This window comes from Alosa sapidissima, chromosome 14, assembly GCF_018492685.1.
Source record: "Alosa sapidissima isolate fAloSap1 chromosome 14, fAloSap1.pri, whole genome shotgun sequence".
Lineage (NCBI taxonomy): Eukaryota > Metazoa > Chordata > Actinopteri > Clupeiformes > Clupeidae > Alosa > Alosa sapidissima.
In genome coordinates this window covers 36,233,813-36,252,416 of record NC_055970.1, presented here as the reverse complement: position 1 = coordinate 36,252,416, position 18,604 = coordinate 36,233,813, and the positions used below count along the sequence as shown (strand labels likewise).

The following is an 18,604-nucleotide window of genomic DNA, read 5'->3' as shown; positions in this document are numbered from 1 at the left end:
GTCATTGACTATGACACCACAGTGAAGATAGTTTCACTTTGCCTATATGTTCAATTAATAGACAAGTGCAGATTTGTGTAGCCTATACTCTACTCGGTTTTAGTAAAGAATGGCTTAGTGGAATACCTGTTCCATACGGTCTTGCGTACAAGCAGATTCCTTCAAATACACTGCTGACTATCAAAATACTGATGCGCTGTTTGAAGTTGCTCTGCTTGCTGTTAAAGGGAATGACATATGTCCTCCTCATTGGTTTAAAGGATGTTAAGCCCAAAACACACCCATGACTGATTAAGAAACATAAGAGCCACCTTTTCGCCAGGCAACTGACGTTTGATAACAAAACCACCCCGAATGTGGACTGGACAAATTCCTAAATGAATTTACGCTATTTGCTAGTGACCATGCATTTTATATTGCTAAATTAGGGCCCAAAGTGTGTGTGAGAGAGAATAAGAGTGAGTGAAAGAGTGGGTATGATAATTTCTTAACAACCAACCAACAGCAGGGTCTGCGTTCACATGCACTCGGTGGCGAGACAAGTTTTTCTTGCTTGTAAGTGGCATCCATTGGGGGACAAGAGGTACATTTTATATATAATAAATGTATTTATTTATAATTTGAACATACTGTTTACATACATCATAATAAAATATAAAAAAATAATTATGGAAGTTTAAATTTAAAACGAAATGCTAAACAGTTAGTCACTATTTAAATTATAAAAATAACATAATTGGCACCTAAAATTACATACTCTTGGCCCTGAATCTGATCAAACTGGTCTCAAACAGAAAAGAGTCAAATGGTGTAACCGGTTACACCATTTGACATTTCTATTTAAAAGCAAAATTTGCAGGCATTATTATGGACAATTATGTACACACTTCACCTTTTATGTGAATATTCAAACACAGTTTTTACATTAAATTGAATATTTTATGATTATTATGATTTATCAACATTTTTAATAGGTCATACCATTTGACATGTAACCTAAGCTTGCCTGGCCATGGACTAAAAACACTATTATGTTACTTTAAGAGAGTTGCTAACCTTGACTCATAGCATTTGGGGTCTTGAAGGGTCCTTCTCTATGACATAATTTCCTGTCACATGATTCTCTGACATAATACATACAAAATTGCTCCTTAAATGGTGGTTACACCACTTGACATTTTAAGTGGTTGATGTGACAGACACGATTCCCCATATTAATTCAAACATTCAGAACAATGGGGTTTCATTACTTGTATTAAATATTGAAAAGTTCTTGTGCAAGATCATGCCAGATTATTTTAGAAGGGATTTTGGAGAGTATTTTACATTTTTTTCAGCAAGTGTAATTATTTGGTTCATGTTTTTGTGGTTACACCGTGTTGACAATTTTACCCAAATTCAGTTAATACTCTTTCAAAATTAAATAAATCCAAAACTTTAAGATTAGGGTTTGATGAAAATGATATTTGAAAATAATTTGTCAAATTATTTTCACATTTTAACAATTTTAAATGTATGTAACCCATATGTACACAAAAAAATGAGCGTCACGTCATTGACCCATACACACATTTCTTCATCAGGACAACAAGTCACCAGATTTTCATTGCTCTACCTATAATACAGTACATTTGTGTAGACAAAACAAAAAACTTTGAGGTCATTTTTCTCAGTTTGACAATCTGGTCAGTTACCACCTTTTGCCTTTGTAGGGCAGTATGGTTTTGGGAGTTACTGTGAACACAACCCTCTATTTTTTCGGAAAAAAACAGTCAAATTGAGTATAGATATTTATCCACATGATAAAGGAAGTCTTTAATATCCCAAAAATGACAATAACTCATTTTCGACCAAAAATGCAGTTACTGCCTTTTGCCTTTGTAGGGCAGAGTTTCTGAAGGAAGTGTGGAATATAGATAGTTCATCCTGTCAACCGTTATCAAAAACAATGGTTATGCAACTAAATATAAGTTCGATCATTTAAAGTGAAGTTAAATCTATATTTAAAGTTAAATCTAAATTTAAATCTGAATTTTTTTTTTTCTGTGTTTATAGGCCTTTATCACGGCAGCCCACAGGCAGCTGAAGCAGGGCTGTTCACTTTCCTGTTAGCAGGCAAACTACAGGTGTTCCTAAAAACATTAACGAGGCCTCTGGTTGAAGTAACTGTGGCCAAATCTGACACTTAATTAGAAACACCTGTGCTCACACAGGAACAGGGCTGTTCACTTCCTACTTCGGCTGCCGTGATAAAGGCCTATAAAGATCGCTAATGTGTCGTCATCATGACGTATTCCCAGTGGTGAACGCAAAGCATTTTGGGAATCCGCGGCACAAACAACAAGTAGGAAAACGCGCCAGACTTGATTGCTGGGAAGTGTTCAAGATGCCGTCTACCTGCTGTGTTATAAACTGTAATAGTCGTTCTCATGATAGAAGTGGAGTAAAGCTTAAGAACGGAATTTCCTATTATCGTTTTCCAGCGTGGAAAAATAATAGTACAAGCCATGTTTCAGAGGTGACAAAAAGGCGACGAATGGCATGGATAGCAGCAGTAAGGAGGCCCAAGATTACCTTCGATAACAGTCCGCCACACATGATGGTGTGTTCAAAGCATTTTCACAAAGGTAAGTTACTTATTCTCTGTAAATGTTATGTTGTGGGCAAATAACCAGCGTTTTTTTTTACTTAACCAGACCATTAGATTTGACATTAGGCCAATGTTAACTAGCATGAAATGGCTAGAAAATTAGCTTTCCAATGTGCTAGCGTAAAACGTAACCTTAACCTTAATCAGTTTTAAATGTTGTACATGTAGGTACATAGCAATTTATTTGGTGACTGTTTGCAGGCAAACCTGCTTATGAAATGATTGAGTGTGATCCTGACTGGGCCCCTTCCCTGTACCTCGGCCATACTGAGGTCAAAGTTACTAACACAGACCGGTTCAAGCGGCTTAGGAGAAGAGCGACGAGGTCACAACAACCGCAACCCCCCCACACTGGTCCTGAGGCTGAGTTCGATATTGCTGCACCTTTATACCCAGGTAAATCTTAAAATAATACAATATATGTTGTCCCCTGTGTATAGCTAATCTGGATTCCTTTGGAATAGTGGTTGTGATATGACAACATTTATTTTTATTGTTACTGTCAGACAACACTACATCTGCAACTGAGATGGAAGGTCTCGTGAATCCACCCCCATCTCTGGGCACTGTCCACACCGGTCCTGAGACTGAGCTGAATGAACCAGCACATTTGTTCCCAGGTAAATATTGGTAACAGACGCAAGTAGATTCAATATATTTTATGTCCAATGGTGTTTCTATCTAGACAACGGATTGAACCTAAGTGTAAGTACATTTCACACAGAGTTGTAGCTTTTCTGACTCAAAGGCCAATCATTCTAGGAGGTCATTAGGCATTTGGCATGCTAATGTAACAGTCTTGAAATACTCAGCAGCTATCAGTAACAAAAGTATGGTGTGAAAGTCACACCCCTGGGCCGTTCTTCAAAACTGTCATTTGGATCAAAGTAATCCAGATTCATAAATCCCATGTCTTGATGTGTGGAATCAATGATTTCTTTTAAACTGGTCCCTGATCACAGATGCAGAAACATGGAATTTTCAAATCGGGGCCCTGGGCATCAGGCAAGTACAGAGATTGACAATTTATTTTTCTTATTGTTATTACAATCAGACTACTCTGCACCTGTGGCTGAGATAGAAGGACAAGAGACTCAGCCCCTACCACCAGCCCCAGACAATGCATGCAGAGAGGAAGATATGGAGACTGAAACATCAGGGGATGCTGGTGCTCCAATGGGGAATGCAGATGAACAGCAAAAGTGCACCAAGTGTGCCCTTAGAACCAAAGAAATAATCCGTTTGCAGGAGGAGAATCGAAAACTGAAGGGAGAGCTCTCCAAAAAGGCCCTGGATGAGAATTTTCTCAAAAACAATGATTTAAAGGTGAAGTACTACACTGGCCTTCCATCTTTCAGTCTGTTGATGGGTGTGCTGATGCAAATCATTCCCAGTCTACCAAAAACAAAAGAAAGAAAACTCTCCCATTTTCAAATGCTCCTCCTGACCCTTATGCGCTTAAGACTTGATCTGCCTGTCGAACATGTTGCACACCTCTTCGACATTAGCCGACATACCGCATACAATCTGTTCTTTGAGACCATCAATGTACTGCATGCACACCTCAGTCCTTTGGTGTACTGGCCAAAGCGACATTGTATACAGGCAAGCATGCCACATCAGTATGTAGAAATGTTTGGGAATCGTGTTACTGTCATTATTGACTGCTTTGAGCTTTTCATTGAAAGGGCACAAAATTTACGTGCAAAGGCACAGACATATTCAAACTACAAAAGCAGGTACACAATGAAATATCTCATCGGCATAACACCACAAGGTACTATCTCTTTCATTTCCAAAGGGTGGGGGGGGCGTGCCAGTGATAAGCAGATCACCGAGAACAGTGGCTTTCTTCAGAAGCCCTCGTCTGGAGACCTTGTGTTAGCGGACCGTGGATTTGATATTAAAGAAAGTGTTGCCCTTGTGGGCGCTACACTGAAAATACCTGCCTTCACCAGGGGCCACAGCCAACTTAATGCAAAAGATGTGGAAGAGACCAGGAAGTTAGCTCATGTTAGGATCCACGTGGAGCGAGTGATAGGGTGTATGCGCTCTAAGTTCAACATATTAAATGACACAATACGCCTTGGATTTGTGGTGCCTTGTGAGGGGGAGGATAAGACTTTGTTGGATAAAATTGTGGTTGTGTGCTGTGCTTTGACCAATATGTGTCCAAGTATTGTTGTGAAGCCGTCATGTTAGAATTATACACCATGCTCACATCTTATGTAAATATGCACATGTAAATATGTACACATGTAAATATATATATATATATATATACATATATAAATATGTTTTGTTTTCCAAAAGATTTTGTAATGTCACTAAACATGTAATGATTTTTAGCCATCTCTGTAAATAAAATGCACAAAGACTGAATTGAATTCTGCCTCCTTTATCTGTATTAAGAAAGAATTGTGCTCAGTGTTCTTTGGTTGCAAACACAATTGCATAACTTAAAGTAGTAACAACCAACCAACTTGTGCAAGCATCGCATTGCCATGACTCTTCTCTGGCTGGTGCGCTGCTGAGTCCTACGCAACCTAAATTGAACCACTGTATAGGACAGTTCTGATTATCACAAGCAACCATGTCATCAAACTCTTCAGGCTGTCTGCAAAAGCACCACAAGATTCAAGATTCAATAATTTATTGGCATGAAACTCGAACACACAGGATCACCGTTGACATAGGCAGATTAAAAGGGGGACACTGCTCACAACATACCTGGATGACAGGTCAGGTTACCACAACACAGTCTTTTCACATGCCCTTCTTTTGGGCTGGGGGGTGTTACCTGGCTGCAGTGTGGCCAATGGTGTTTTGATTGTCTTTTTTCGTGCTCGTTTTTTGTTTTTGTCTGTGGGCTGTGAATCAACTAATGGCACAGGTAGGTCAGCTGAAGGCACAGGTAGGTCAGCTGAAGGGGGGGTGCTGGTAGGGGCTGGTGGGACAACCTTGTGCTTGGGTGTTTTACCTGGCTGTAATGTGGCCAATGTTTTTCTGACTGTGCTCTTCTGTGCTCGTTTTTTGGGTTTGTCTGTGGGCTGGGAATCGGCTGGAGGCACAGGTAGCTCAGCTGAAGGCACAGGGGGTGGGGGTTGAGTGTAGTGACGGGCTACAAGCTCAGGTAGGACAACCTTGTAAAAAAAAGTCTGTGCTGTTGGCAAAAGTGTCTCCCATAGTTCTACGTCAGGCATGACACGCACAGTTGCAAGGCTTTTGGTCGTCCAAACAACAAAGTCACAGAACTGTGACTCGGTGACAAAGATCTGAGTTTGTACCTGTTTGTAGTACTTGTGGGTCTGCTTCAACTCCATCCTTCCTTCTGTGAACTGCAGACAAAACTCCTTGTCAGTACATGCCTGTAGAATGTTATGGTCCTTGTGCTTAAAAGGGCATTTAATCTCCACACATCCTTTCCCGCAACATGCACAATGCACAAGTGCGTCAGGAGTTGCGCCTATTTCAGGGAAAGAAGGGTTGATTATAAATCCACAGTCTTCCACTTTCATGTCCCTGTGCCGCAGCTCCGTCTGTGTGATGTAGGAGACCCTTGCCGTAGCCTCTTTTTCTCTCCCCCATTTAATGGCCTCTGGGCCATTGTCAGTCTGTCTCAGTGAAGGTTTCTGTGGATAGCACACCTTTTGCACAGTTGACTTTGCTGGTCTGGTTATGGAGGTGGAGACAACAGCGTGTATGATGGAGGCGGTTATCCTTCCAGCCCGTGTGCTGTGCCATATGTCAGACTTGTGCTGCTGTCTTGTGTTCTTTTCCAGTGCAGCTGCCTCTGTGGCTGTCACTGCCACAAGGTGTGTCAGGCCCTCACAGTGTTGAAGCAGGACCGACAAGTCACAGCCATCCATTTGTGGGTCGCGAAGACGCAGCAGTGACTTGGGCAGGACACATGGCTGAATGGGGTCAACATAGAGGTGGCAGAATTCCTCCATTACAGAGCACAGTCCGGACCTGTGTGCATGCATGAGTTCTGTGAGGGGTTTTAAATCAGCAAGTGTCTTCTGCGGTAAACATGTGCCACCTGAGCGGGTCCGGATCTTGGGTGCTGTGCTGGTGTCTCCACACACTGACCGATCAAGTGCCTTTTTTCGGGCAGAGCTTGTTGTAAAGTCAATAGTATGGCCAGGCACTCCCTGCACTTTGGTTATATTGGAGGGCATCACCCAGTACGCTTCAACATCTGTTGGAGTCACATTTCCCCGCAGACGCACAGTTGTATCGATCTTGTACAGGAGGGCTGCCACATGTGCGCACTTCTCTGCCACACCAGCCATACAAGTGCAGTGAGCGCTCTCCACTTCCCCACATGCTGTAAGTATGACCCATGGCTGTAGGGGCTTCTGGCTGAGTCGCATGGAGTGATTCACCTAAGACCATAACATCATTATTAATAGCTTGTAGAGAAATACAAAGCAGTACTAGCAAGACACAAGAGCTAATTGATGCATGCAGCCAATCAGGGTACAATGTGGTTGAAAGTGGGCTGGGGATGGATGGGCTTACCTGCATACTACACTGTTTTGTCCACAACACCAGTAAACTCACTCCCTTCAACACACTGCCCCCAGCCCCCACATGTAAACCATTCATCACCTTTACATTATTCATCCCTCCCCTCTATCTTAATGCAGCCCATAATCATAATATCATAATCATACAGTCAGACACCCGCCAAAAGGCTCATGCACCAGTAGCTCCAACAACAGTGTTTTACTAGAAATCGCTTTTATTAAGAGCAGTAAACATTTTTTTCACAATTTACCATTTAACATATGCATGATGTGTTTGTCTTAGTAAGTTACGTTGGTTTGTTGAATTCTGACTGCATGCAGTTAGATGAGTGAGAACGAGGAGTGTGGTGCTTAAAACATTAGCATAAGCTTACCTTTGAACGGACGACAGTTTTCTGCCCCACTTTTACCATCTCCAGGTCCTGGACCCACCCATCTGTAAAAAAGACCTGGGCCTGCTGCAGCGACTTGAAGTTACTGAAAACTTTGTGCGTGTACGCACTAACACTTAATATCATGTAGTTGTATATATATGGGTGCTGGAAGTTGGGCAGCAGGTTGACGTTCCCTGACCAGTCGCTATGCTCATAAGGATCCAGTCCTTTGATTCCCTTTATTTTTTCGTCATACCTCGTCTTTGCATTATGATTTAGTTTAAGGCGGTATGGTCCGACAATGTTTTCTTTAGCCCGCTGCATTTTGTAGGATTGTATTCTGTTATCACGCTATTTTTTTTAAATTATTTTCATGCTACAACACTGGTCTGTTATGCTAGCCCATGTAAACGAGCCAAACATTCCCATAATTCTTTGCGTTCTGATGACGTTGCCGTCCATTTGGTCACATGTCTTAGCGATCTCTATTGTATGTCTATTTTTGGAACAGATTAATATTCCTTTTATTTGCTTTCTGTAAAAAATAACACTTGTTATTTGATAAAAAATATGTTTAATAATTTGATTTGAAATCAAATGTGTAATTACTTTCTATTACATTAGAAACATGGAAATAAATGCCATTAAAGATATCTGCACTTTATTTACTTTTTTAACACACTGCTATTCATTTGAACACAACTGTAGCTAGAAAACACATATGGCATGGCTAACCTGAACATGAGTTGGACTGAGGTCTGGTAGGCTGTTCGCTCTACATCCACAACAGTGAAGGCATGGCTGTGGTCCCAGCGGTAGGTGAAATTCTGTGTAACACAACGAAAGCAGTCAGTATTCATACATAATGACACATTTGATGGATCATCAGATTTGGCTGAACTTGCAAGGCACTCAGGCCCTCAGCAAAAGTATGTGAAATATGTCAGTCTATGTTGATTACTTCAATTACTAAATCCTAAAATGTATATATTACTTAGGATAAATGCAATTTCTATGTCTCAAGAACCACTGGTGCTACAGTTTTGAGGGATAGGGGGTGATTACCAGGAGCTGGGGGGGGGGAGGATGGGGTTGGCACCCATATAGATAAAATTACAGGGAAACCTACCACATCTGAAGTAAGTGTATCCTTTTAGGCACTGCTGCCTGACCATGCACATTCTATCGTAGCCTAGCCTAATGAAGATCCAAACCAACGTTGCCTCACAAGTCTCAGAAGTCTCCCTCTATACTAGGTCATCATTAAGAGTTTCCAGATAAAATCTAAAATCTTTTCATCTCTGATCTTGTCTTTTCTATTGGGTACAGGGCTGTAACAATGCATTATGTAATAACACCGCATTATGTAATAATCTGCCGCATTATGTATTAAACTGCTTAAACGCAATATGTAATACATTTTGCTGCATTATGTAAGTTATTACATATTGCGGTTATTATTACAAAATACGGGTGCAGCAAAAAAAAATGGACGAAAATGTAATAGTATGGTGCAGAAACATGAAAGACACATGAAAGAAAGCAGAGTGAACATTATCTTAAACCTCTTTTCAGCATTTGGCATTTCTCATTTTTCCGACAACATTTAAGCCCATTGCTCCAAAGCCTAATTAATCCGACCATTGCATTTTTGACAAGTGTCGGGAAGACTTAAAAGCCTAGCCAAAATTCCGTCTGTGCACACAAGGCTTAAAGCAACACCAAAGAGTTTTTTGCGCCTTAAAATAATGTTTCCAAAATCGTTTCAATGGTTCATCAGGGACTGCGTCCCTCTATCGGCTATAACCGCATATAGCACTGTCATGATGCCAACTTACAATTGTTTATTTTTATGACTGCGTCAGCAAGCTCGCTTTTAACTTAAGTTGCTAATAGGCCTAAACTGCTCGCTGGTTTGTTGAGAGACCACACCTTTCCATTAATATTATTTGCATAGTTACTTAAAGGGCAATCCATGTCAAAAGAAAATGCGCATCTGCGTGCGTTCCACTGTTGCGTTCGTCGTCAGGGCATCATTATTGCGAATTTGGGAACAGACCATTTCTATTTCTATTCCATATCCGAACCCACAACATAGCGTACCCAAACTTCAACCTCAACTGCTGCCTATATGGACGGGAATCCCAATGTCGCGTAGCCTACACAGTAGTCCTAGCCTACATGCATGTACAGAAAAATAACATATCTACATATAAGCAGCTTGAAAAATTCCAGTACAAGCACACCTATGTTAAATAAATGTATTACACGGCTCTTCACAATGCTAGTAGAATACTCCATCGACTTGAATGGGATTTCCCAAAGTTCTACGGTAAGATATATAGGCGGGTCAATATATGGAAAAAAAACACCTAACCTCAAAAAAATTGATACAAAAGGTTTTTCAACTGATTATGATACCTTTAGATGTACTTAATAACGTTATTAAAAATCTAGTAAAATCTGACCCCAGTAAAGGGGTCATTTTCAAGAAGGCCACCAGAAGCTAATTTGGGATATCTGAAGCATTAATCAGCCTAGGAAAGTGTTTTTCGTGTTTAATCAGATTTAGAGGTCACTGATTCATATATGTCACACTAAAGTATCAGTTCATAATGTTCAAAGACTTGTCATTTTCAAGATGGCATCCAAGATGGCCACCAGAAGCTAATTTTGGCTATGAAGCATTATTCAGCCTAGGAAAGTGTTTTTCGTGTTTAATCAGATTTAGCGGTCACTGAATCATATATGTCACACTAAAGTATCAGATCATCATTTTCAAAGACTTAGAATTTTCAAGATGGCGTCCAAGATGGCCACCAGAAGCTAATTTTGGCTATATCTGACGCATTATTCAGCCTAGGAAAGTGTTTTTCGTGTTTAATCAGATTTAGAGGTCACTGATTCATATACGTCAGACTAAAGTATCAGTTCATAATTTTCAAAGACTTGTCATTTTCAAGATGGCATCCAAGATGGCCACCAGAAGCTAATTTTGGCTATGAAGCATTATTCAGCCTAGGAAAGTGTTTTTCGTGTTTAATCAGATTTAGCGGTCACTGAATCATATATGTCACACTAAAGTATCAGATCATCATTTTCAAAGACTTAGAATTTTCAAGATGGCGTCCAAGATGGCCACCGGAAGCTAATTTTGGCTATATCTGATGCATTATTCAGCCTAGGAAAGTGTTTGTCGTGTTTAATCAGATTTAAAGGTCACTGATTCATATATGTCAGACTAAAGTATCAGTTCATCATTTTCAAAGACTTGTCATTTTCAAGATGGCGTCCAAGATGGCCACCAGAGGCTAATTTTGGCTATATCTGAAGCATTATTAAGCCTAGGAAAGTGTTTTTCATGTTTTATCAGATTAAGAGGTCACAGATGACTCTTCATCTCCACCTTTTTTAGTGTTCTTATAGTAGGACCTGAGGATGCATGATGTTTTCTCTCTCAGTGTCACCATGCCTTCAAAACCTTTCCCTTCTGTGAAACATATGTCATTCCCGTACCGCTCCCTCAGTTTAGCTTTCAGATACTGATTACAGAATGGAATGGAATCAACCTCAATCAAATACTCTTTCATGTTAGATCCAAGTACAGAGACAGTCAACTGTTCTTAATTGTGTGCATTTCTGCAAGACACGCTGTTCGTGTAGAAGATATGGATTACCTTGCACTGCTGCCTGTGGAACGTGTCAAAATGAACAATGTGATAATCCACACAAGTTCCTTTCAGAGGAGTCAGAGGATGATGATGAATAAATGATATAATAATTATTTCTGATCTACTTATGCATATAGTTTAAGATTCAGTTTAATTAGCTCCCCCCTAATGATAGATGCCAACAATTATTGATCTACACAAATATACAACGCATGCCTATACAGTACATGGGTCATGGTTCATTAAAGGCATAAAACAGCCACATACTCGCAAACTCTACTCTACATATTGTAGAAGCATATACCCTGTTCATGAAATATAACATTAATCAACAAAATAACATGTCCATCTTCTTCCTATTCATTCATATTCTGTATAGGCAAATATAGTGTAAAGCCGATACATTTTGGCATATACAGTCCAGGGAAAACAAATGAAACACCCTAAAATGCATATTTTCTGAAAGCATATAATCTGTAGGTAAGATATAGCGCCATTTAAAACATGTCTCATCTTCCTCCATGCCATGAACAATGCATTGCCCTCTATTCTGTACAGGCGAACGACGAGAAACGATCTACATAGCGCACCAGACCGCGATGTCTTCAAGGGTTGAATGAAGGGAGTTTGCAAAAATTAGTGTATTTTTCAAGTCAATAAACATTCTTAATTTTCGAATGTCTTTGTCAGGGAACATCTGACTTTTAAAAACCATAGGCCTGGTAGTCGCTCAGACAAGGAGTTATAAGTTAAAGGCAATACCATTTGTGTCACCTAATGCAGTTCAGTGAATTAGCAAGATACCATCAGAAGAACAATCATAAAGCACAGTGCGCGCGCACGCGCACTCTCTCCCCTGCGCATAAAGCTGTCTGGGTGTTGTAGGCTAGATTTGCGTGAGTTCTTTCTATCTGCTTACTTTTGTGAGTTGCGACCACCTAGGCTATGTTATAGACGTTCTATGAGGTACCAGTGTTTAGCTGTGTCACAAAACAATAAGCTTTGTCAGACTACTTTTAAAATGATATTCAGGGCTATATACATTTTAAACATTCGGGGCTGAAGACCCGACAAAGCCTTGCGTTAATTCTTCAGGTGGGAAGTGTCAGGAATTTTCATACGAGAGACGCTCTCATTGGTGGTTAGTATATGAAGTAGGGAATTGACAGCAACATATCCAATCACATTATGAGAGATGCTGAATTTAACATAAACTGCGATGTTTGATTTTAAATTAATGTAAATTTAGCCGGGACTGTAAGCTGTCACACGTGGGTGCTCGATGTTTTCAGTGGGTGCCAGAGAGACGGAGCATCCACGGTATCGGCGCCTATGACAAGCGTATCTCGCGGTTGCATCCATTACAAACAAACATGCAATGTGAACGTCTGGGATTGGGAAGAGCACTAAATGCTCTACTGAATAAGCACGAAGTCAAACCTTTAAATGAAAAACACTCTTTAATAATCAAAAAAATAAACCGCTAATGAAGTAAACTTGTGACCATCAAAAATCGTTTATTGCCTGTAACTCCGTGATAACAGGACGTAACAGGAAGGCATTTGGCTGAGCAACGGAGGTTAATATGCTCTATATTTTGTCCAAATGATGTCTGTCTATCATCGTTGCACTCGGAGAAAACCAGAATGTTTAATTTGTCCTGCGTTTCTTCTACGGCTGCAAACGGGATTCACTCGCAGTTAACCAAATATTTATTTATTAGGGCAGGGCAGGCATATTTCTGGCTATTAATTTATTTCTAAACCAGTCTGCTAAAGTTTGTAGTGAAGTCTGTGTAGGGTTTTCCAGGCTCCATTTCTTTTTACGAGACACCCTGCTCACTTGAGCCATCTACCGGTTGTTTGGGTTGTTGCAGCGTCACACTGGGAAAATACAAATTAAAGTCGCGTGATACCTCGTGATCCCACGCGCAGACCGCGAGTGAAGCTGGCCAAGTCGAAGCACTGCCCACTGTATATTGACGTTGAACTTTATATTGACCTGCCTAATATTCATGTAATTTCATGCGCATGCGTAATTCAAATTCATGCGCTTACGATACGTCTTTCATATCATTCCGCAAGTAGTGCCGTTCACTTATCCTAACGGAAAAGTTGAATGCCTTTGACGGCTCAGAGTCGTTTTAAAAACTAACGTTAAGGGTTGTTTTAGGACATGTTTGAGTAGCCTACTACAGTATGCCTGTTGGCAACCACTCTGAGTAGTCAAAGGCGATTCAAAACGAGCCAGAAAGGTCGAGACAGGACCAATCGTCAAAATTTCGGTGTCCACCACTCTAGTTCATCCAAAACAAACCAGAAAAGGGACTCAAAGTGCTAAATACCGGAATTTTCCTTTAAATCAGCAGAATCTACTCTGGAGACTATACTTTTTCATTTGTCTCACTTAGATTAATTTTGTACTGCACATACACACACACTCAAGTCAGAGTCCAGTCTCTAGTCCCTAGTGTTCAAGTCTGAGACCATTTTTAAAAAATCCAAGTCAAGTCCGTGTCAAGTCCTTACTGATCCCAAGTTGAGTCCAAGTCGAGTCCATCACAAAAAAGCTTTAAGCTGATACATTATGCAAAATACATTATGCAATCACACACAACCCCACAACCCACTCTCCATTTCACCCATAAGCGTACAGTGTATCACTGTAGCTACCTGGCAGCTCTGTTGGCTGCAGCAACTTGAGCTAGGTAGAACAGATTGCTTTCATTTGTTTTCGCACCAACAGTACTTGGTCACCTGAAGTATGTAAGAATGTAACCCATTCTAAGGTAGAAGGCATGAAAAGAGGATTCAATCAGTTTGGAACAGCACTTGTTGCCTCGTTCCCCTGTTAGATATCTTAAAATGCAGCAGTTTTTCCTATCTGGAACAGGGCCATTGTGTGAGAGCAGTAGCAATATCTTAAAAGCGGTGGTCACAGTCTGAGCAATGTGCACAGATGACATGGTCATCACCTGACAGGTTGACTGTTAAGTAATTACCAGTTAGTAGTCTGAAAATGTCTGCATATGGTCTCGTGGTGCTTGGCCTATATCTGTCATCATAACACTACTACAAGGTATTTATGCTTAGTGGCTGTAAAGCTTTTTGTCAACCCCCTTGGACTATGATGGTAGCCTTTTGAGACTGCAAACTTTGTGCCATTGTTGGCTTTGGGCTGATAACTCAAAGAATTAATAAGCAGGGCGGAAATCTAATTTTCTCCTTTTTTATCTCTTACCTCCAGTATTAGGGCGATAAACAGGTTAACCCACATTACAGAGGAGATCAACCACCAAGAGACAAAATAAACCTTTGACCATCTGAAAAGAAGAGATAAGACACATGCAGCTATTATATACAAAGTGGATGTTTGGACTTAATATGTTGGGAAAGTACAGTAACTGTTGGCTTACTCTGTGGTATATCGAGTGTAGGCATCTGTGAACACGTGCCAGTTATTCACTACCATGATATTGTACAGCAGGACCAGAGACGACTGACAAAAATTAAAACAAAACCTTTTGGTCAGATACATTTTGTGTTATAATAGCAGTAGGTCATATCTGACAGTTGACAGATGTCTGGATTTTAGGGAAATGCACTTACCAAACGTATACCAAAAAAGTAATTGTAGTAGCTGAGCAAAACTCAAAGAACTTACTGCAAAGTCATCAAAGTTGTTGGGCCAGTATTCCAGTTGTTCATATGTACCACATTCCATGCTGTAGTTTGCTGACACGATTTCCATGGTTGAATTGAAGATGCTAGAATGAAAGCATAATATCATCCCTTGCTCAAAACAAATGTTGACAGGTTTGTAAACAGTTTTAATCCCTAAGGTCATGAGGTAAATGATAATGGGGTATTTTGTGATGACTTAATGGGACTGTAGTAGTGTGGTAGCCAGCATGAAAAATCCGAATGCTTAATGATGAATCTTGGTGTGTGGCTAAGGCATACTGTCGGGCCATTGTCATTGGGATCGGGGTAGTTTATTGAAAGGGTGGCTGGGAGTGACATAAGGGGTGCTTAAGTTGTGTTTCATCATGATTGCTGTGTTGACAATATTATGTGCTTGATAGGACACCAGTAGTCTGTATTTGCTTGTGGGAGTGGATTTTGTGCTTGATGCCATTCACTTGTGTGATTACTATGTGCACTTGAAGTAATTGATTGCCCTATTGTCCTGACGCCCACTACAATGGTCTAGCCTATCCTATGTGAGAATCCCTTCAGTCTCAGCTGAACTGCATTGCCTGTCTCAGACCCTACCTCCCTGGACTAATTGAATAGACTATTTAAGACTGATGATATGAGGGTAAGGGAGTTCGGCGTGGAAGCATCGTTTGCAGCCCCGGGTCCCACGTCTGCAGAACAGAGGAGGAATTTACGCCAACTGGCCGATCCAGAGACGAACGCGCCGCCGGGGGTACAGCCTGACTGAATCGGATACGACGCGCGCTATCCTCCTTCTAAAGGAACGTGAGAATACCTGTATGTGTGTGTATACATGTGTGCTTATCCCGAGCTGATGGTGATGCTTCTGATCACCTCGTTGCCTGCTTCTCTACCCTTCAGCTGCAGCTGGATTCCCCCTTCCGCTTCGGGGCCGATCGCGAGTGAGCCCAGGTCTGGATGGAACGATTGAATACAGTTCAACGCTCTCTAAGTATAAACCTAAGGAACGTGAGCATTTGGGCCACATGTGTGGGAAGCATATTCTTGTCTTTTGTGTGCTCTGATCGCTGATTGTCTGCCTCTCTATTCCTCAGTCATCTCGCCCACTCGACGCGGCTTACTTCCGGTTTATTTGGGAGAGCGACAACAAAGGCGCGTTCGGGTGCCTCTGGAGCTGCGTCTTTGCGCCTTTGGCCGCGTTCCCTATCATCTGGACTGTTGCCCTACTGCATCTACGAACTATACAATGTGGTCTGATTGGACTGTTTAAACGTGATGTTTTATTGTAGTTTTAAACTTAATCTGTGCAAATTTTGATAAAAATAAAAGGTAATTTATTAAAATTAGTGACTGGTTGTTCTGTGTCCCTGGCATCCGAACCAAGGGGAAAATAGGTGTGCAAGGGTGGGGGCTCATTGCACTGGTTGTGCTACCCTTGACAATACCTCTCAACCCTCATGTATTTTAACTCCTTGAATGCCAAGCTGTTTTCGGGAGCTTTGTCCTAGAGTGCCAGCAATCTAGACCATTGTTGATTTTTGTACAGCCACAGCATATTCTGTGTTATAGCTATGAACACATACAATGGCTCGATTAAAAGGTGAGACTTTAAGCTCTCGGTGGGTGCAAACCGTGTATTTCTACACGCCTCTGTTCCTGAGAAATCCCAAGCTAAACAGTGGCTAGTTTTCATCAAAATCGCAGTTTTTTTTTTTTTTTTTTTTTTTTTCTCTAGAAATGGAGATATAACGTCTTTCATGAAATATGAAGTGTTGCCTGTTACTTGTGTAAACTTTCCGGGAAGTGATCAGCGAGACCTGGCGAGACTGCCACCTAGTGATAGACCCACGAAAATGGCCTGGTTTTGACCTGACGTGCATGTGTCACTGATTTGACCCAAAGCGGCAACCGAGTTATGATAAAATGTCCAGATTATGCGTTTTCATGAGTTTTCGATCGTCATATATTTCATTTCTATTCATCACAGAGTTCCCAAAATCACATGTAAGGTGTGTTGGAGTGTCTAGTTTCGAATAAAAAAAAAAAGCTGAAAACCTAATATTACGTTTTTGGCACTCAACGCATGGGAAGGAAAAACGTAATATTGGGTTTTTGGCACTCAATGAGTTAACTTTTGTCCCACTGACTTTAATATTTTTCTGTAAAATATCCTGTATTTTAATACCGTAAAACTTCAAATAATAGCCGAGTCCCAAATAGACTCCTGTCTTTTTTAAACGCCTGGTGTGGCTACAGGTTTGGGTTAAAGGCCGGTCTCAAATAGAGGCCTGGTCAGTTTTTTAGTTTCGGGTTGTATTTAATCTCCTAAAACCCGTCAGATCGTCTGTTTGAAGCCCAATTCACACCAGTATAAGTATATATACTCTTTTGATCCCGTGAGGGAAATTTAGTCTCTGCATTTATCCCAATCCGTGAATTAGTGAAACACACTCAGCACACACTAATGTGAAGCTGAGGTGAAGCACACACTAACCCTGGCACAGTGAGCTGCCTGCTACAGCGGCGCTCGGGGAGCAGTGAGGGGTTAGGTGCCTTGCTGTCTAGTCACAGTGCAAGGTTTTAGAATGTTGCATGAAGTGGCTGGTTTATAGAATGTTGCAGCTCATCTCGTTGCGAATCTTTGGTGTGAATTGGGCTTAAACTAATGTTATGATTAGATGGCATTAAAAGACTGCGGTGGGGAAAAGCTAGAGTTCCAAATTGTATAACTTTATTCAACATGAACTATGCCTATATGTCCAACTTCGAAATTGTTCAATTCATCCCTTTTGTTTAAAATTTGGGGATAGGCCGATGGTAAGCTTGCTGGCAACAAAACAAAAGGTTCGCAAAGTAGGCTATGATTGGAAATGTAAGCTGACTGTTGTCAAATTTGGCAAATAAAATACGGGAGAAATTATATGGTTCATGCTCTCTCATGCTGTTTCATTCGTGCCGAAAAGGACGGAGAATGAAACATTACGGACGTTCCACTTGTGCATAAATAATTTCTGAACAGTTTTGGTCAGGGCTGATAATGCAACCGTATTTGACAAAGGACCGATATAGGCTAGGCTGCTAGTGACAAATTATGAGCTTTCAGTGTGATACGATCTCGAACACTAAATGAATGATGATCCGTAATTGGCATCAGATAGCCTAGTCATATGGGTAGACATTCAGTGTGTTTGAAATAATTGATTTGATAATATTTTCCATCTTTGCAGAGGAAAAGTTTTGTGTAAAGGGAATTAAAGGCCTGTCTCATATAGACGCCTGTCTCTTATATTAGCCGGTGCAGTTTGGCGATTTGGGAAAATAAATGCCTGGGCTATTATTTTGAGTTTTACGGTACTCTCATAACATTAGTCCTACCACTGAACCTGTCAGTCTCTGTACTGTTGTCTTGTTGCTACCTCCTTGCGCCTCCAGCGAAACAGATGTTTTCAAATTGTTTTGCTTGCTTGAAGGCAACCTTAGAGTTATATTAGCCTATTTAAGATAACGCCGTGGTTGTTGTGAGAGCATGGTTTTAATAGCAATCTGTAAGCAAAGTCATGTTAGACCTAGCTCATCACACCACTGTGTGTGGCTGTGCAGTCACGAGTCCCTGGGGGCACTAGTATTGAGTGTTAGTGTGGAGGAGGTGACATTACCAATCTGGACTCCCTGTGGTCTACCTGTGAAAAAGTCCGGA

General features: G+C 40.9%; 3 protein-coding genes and 1 long non-coding RNA gene across 7 annotated transcripts in view; 2 read left to right on the top strand and 2 right to left on the bottom strand.

The window, feature by feature from the left end:
• Positions 1 to 18,604, bottom strand: part of LOC121681596 (two pore calcium channel protein 2-like) — a 225,836-nt gene that overhangs the window by 15,012 nt on the left and 192,220 nt on the right. For all 4 annotated transcript variants that reach the window (XR_006022199.1, XM_042061418.1, XM_042061417.1 and 1 more), the window contains 4 exons: positions 14,891 to 14,993; positions 14,643 to 14,725; positions 14,468 to 14,549; positions 8,292 to 8,383 (listed from right to left, as the gene is read on the bottom strand). Coding sequence is in view for 3 of the 4 variants with exons in the window: in XM_042061418.1 (XP_041917352.1) it covers positions 8,292 to 8,383; positions 14,468 to 14,549; positions 14,643 to 14,725; positions 14,891 to 14,993 (360 nt within the window). In the remaining variant the exon portion in view is untranslated. The remainder of the gene's footprint in view (positions 1 to 8,291; positions 8,384 to 14,467; positions 14,550 to 14,642; positions 14,726 to 14,890; positions 14,994 to 18,604) is intronic.
• On the top strand, positions 2,262 to 5,037 carry LOC121681598. Its single transcript, XM_042061419.1, has 4 exons — positions 2,262 to 2,627; positions 2,852 to 3,046; positions 3,157 to 3,270; positions 3,705 to 5,037. Exons 1-4 carry the CDS (start codon positions 2,273 to 2,275, stop codon positions 4,850 to 4,852), a joined length of 1,812 nt encoding a protein of 603 aa, XP_041917353.1. The 5' UTR covers positions 2,262 to 2,272; the 3' UTR covers positions 4,853 to 5,037.
• Positions 5,294 to 8,040, bottom strand: LOC121681600. The gene is made up of 3 exons (XM_042061423.1): positions 7,557 to 8,040; positions 6,477 to 7,038; positions 5,294 to 6,219 (listed from the first exon to the last, which is right to left on the bottom strand). The coding sequence occupies exons 1-3, from the start codon at positions 7,878 to 7,880 to the stop codon at positions 6,122 to 6,124; spliced, it is 984 nt and encodes a 327-aa protein (XP_041917357.1). The 5' UTR covers positions 7,881 to 8,040; the 3' UTR covers positions 5,294 to 6,121.
• LOC121681607 lies at positions 15,259 to 16,253 on the top strand. The gene is made up of 2 exons (XR_006022208.1): positions 15,259 to 15,711; positions 15,808 to 16,253. It is a non-coding gene; the product is annotated as an uncharacterized LOC121681607 (long non-coding RNA).

Coding starts and splice junctions, on each gene's coding strand:
- LOC121681598 (XM_042061419.1), top strand. CDS start 2,273: ATGTGTCGTCATCATGACGTATTCCCAGTGGTGAACGCAAAGCATTTT. Junction 3,047..3,156: donor TGCTGCACCTTTATACCCAG/GTAAATCTTAAA, acceptor TGTTACTGTCAG/ACAACACTACATCTGCAACT. Junction 3,271..3,704: donor ACCAGCACATTTGTTCCCAG/GTAAATATTGGT, acceptor TATTACAATCAG/ACTACTCTGCACCTGTGGCT.
- LOC121681600 (XM_042061423.1), bottom strand. CDS start 7,880: ATGCAGCGGGCTAAAGAAAACATTGTCGGACCATACCGCCTTAAACTA. Junction 7,039..7,556: donor AAACTGTCGTCCGTTCAAAG/GTAAGCTTATGC, acceptor TTATGGTCTTAG/GTGAATCACTCCATGCGACT. Junction 6,220..6,476: donor CCTGCTTCAACACTGTGAGG/GCCTGACACACC, acceptor AGAGAAAAAGAG/GCTACGGCAAGGGTCTCCTA.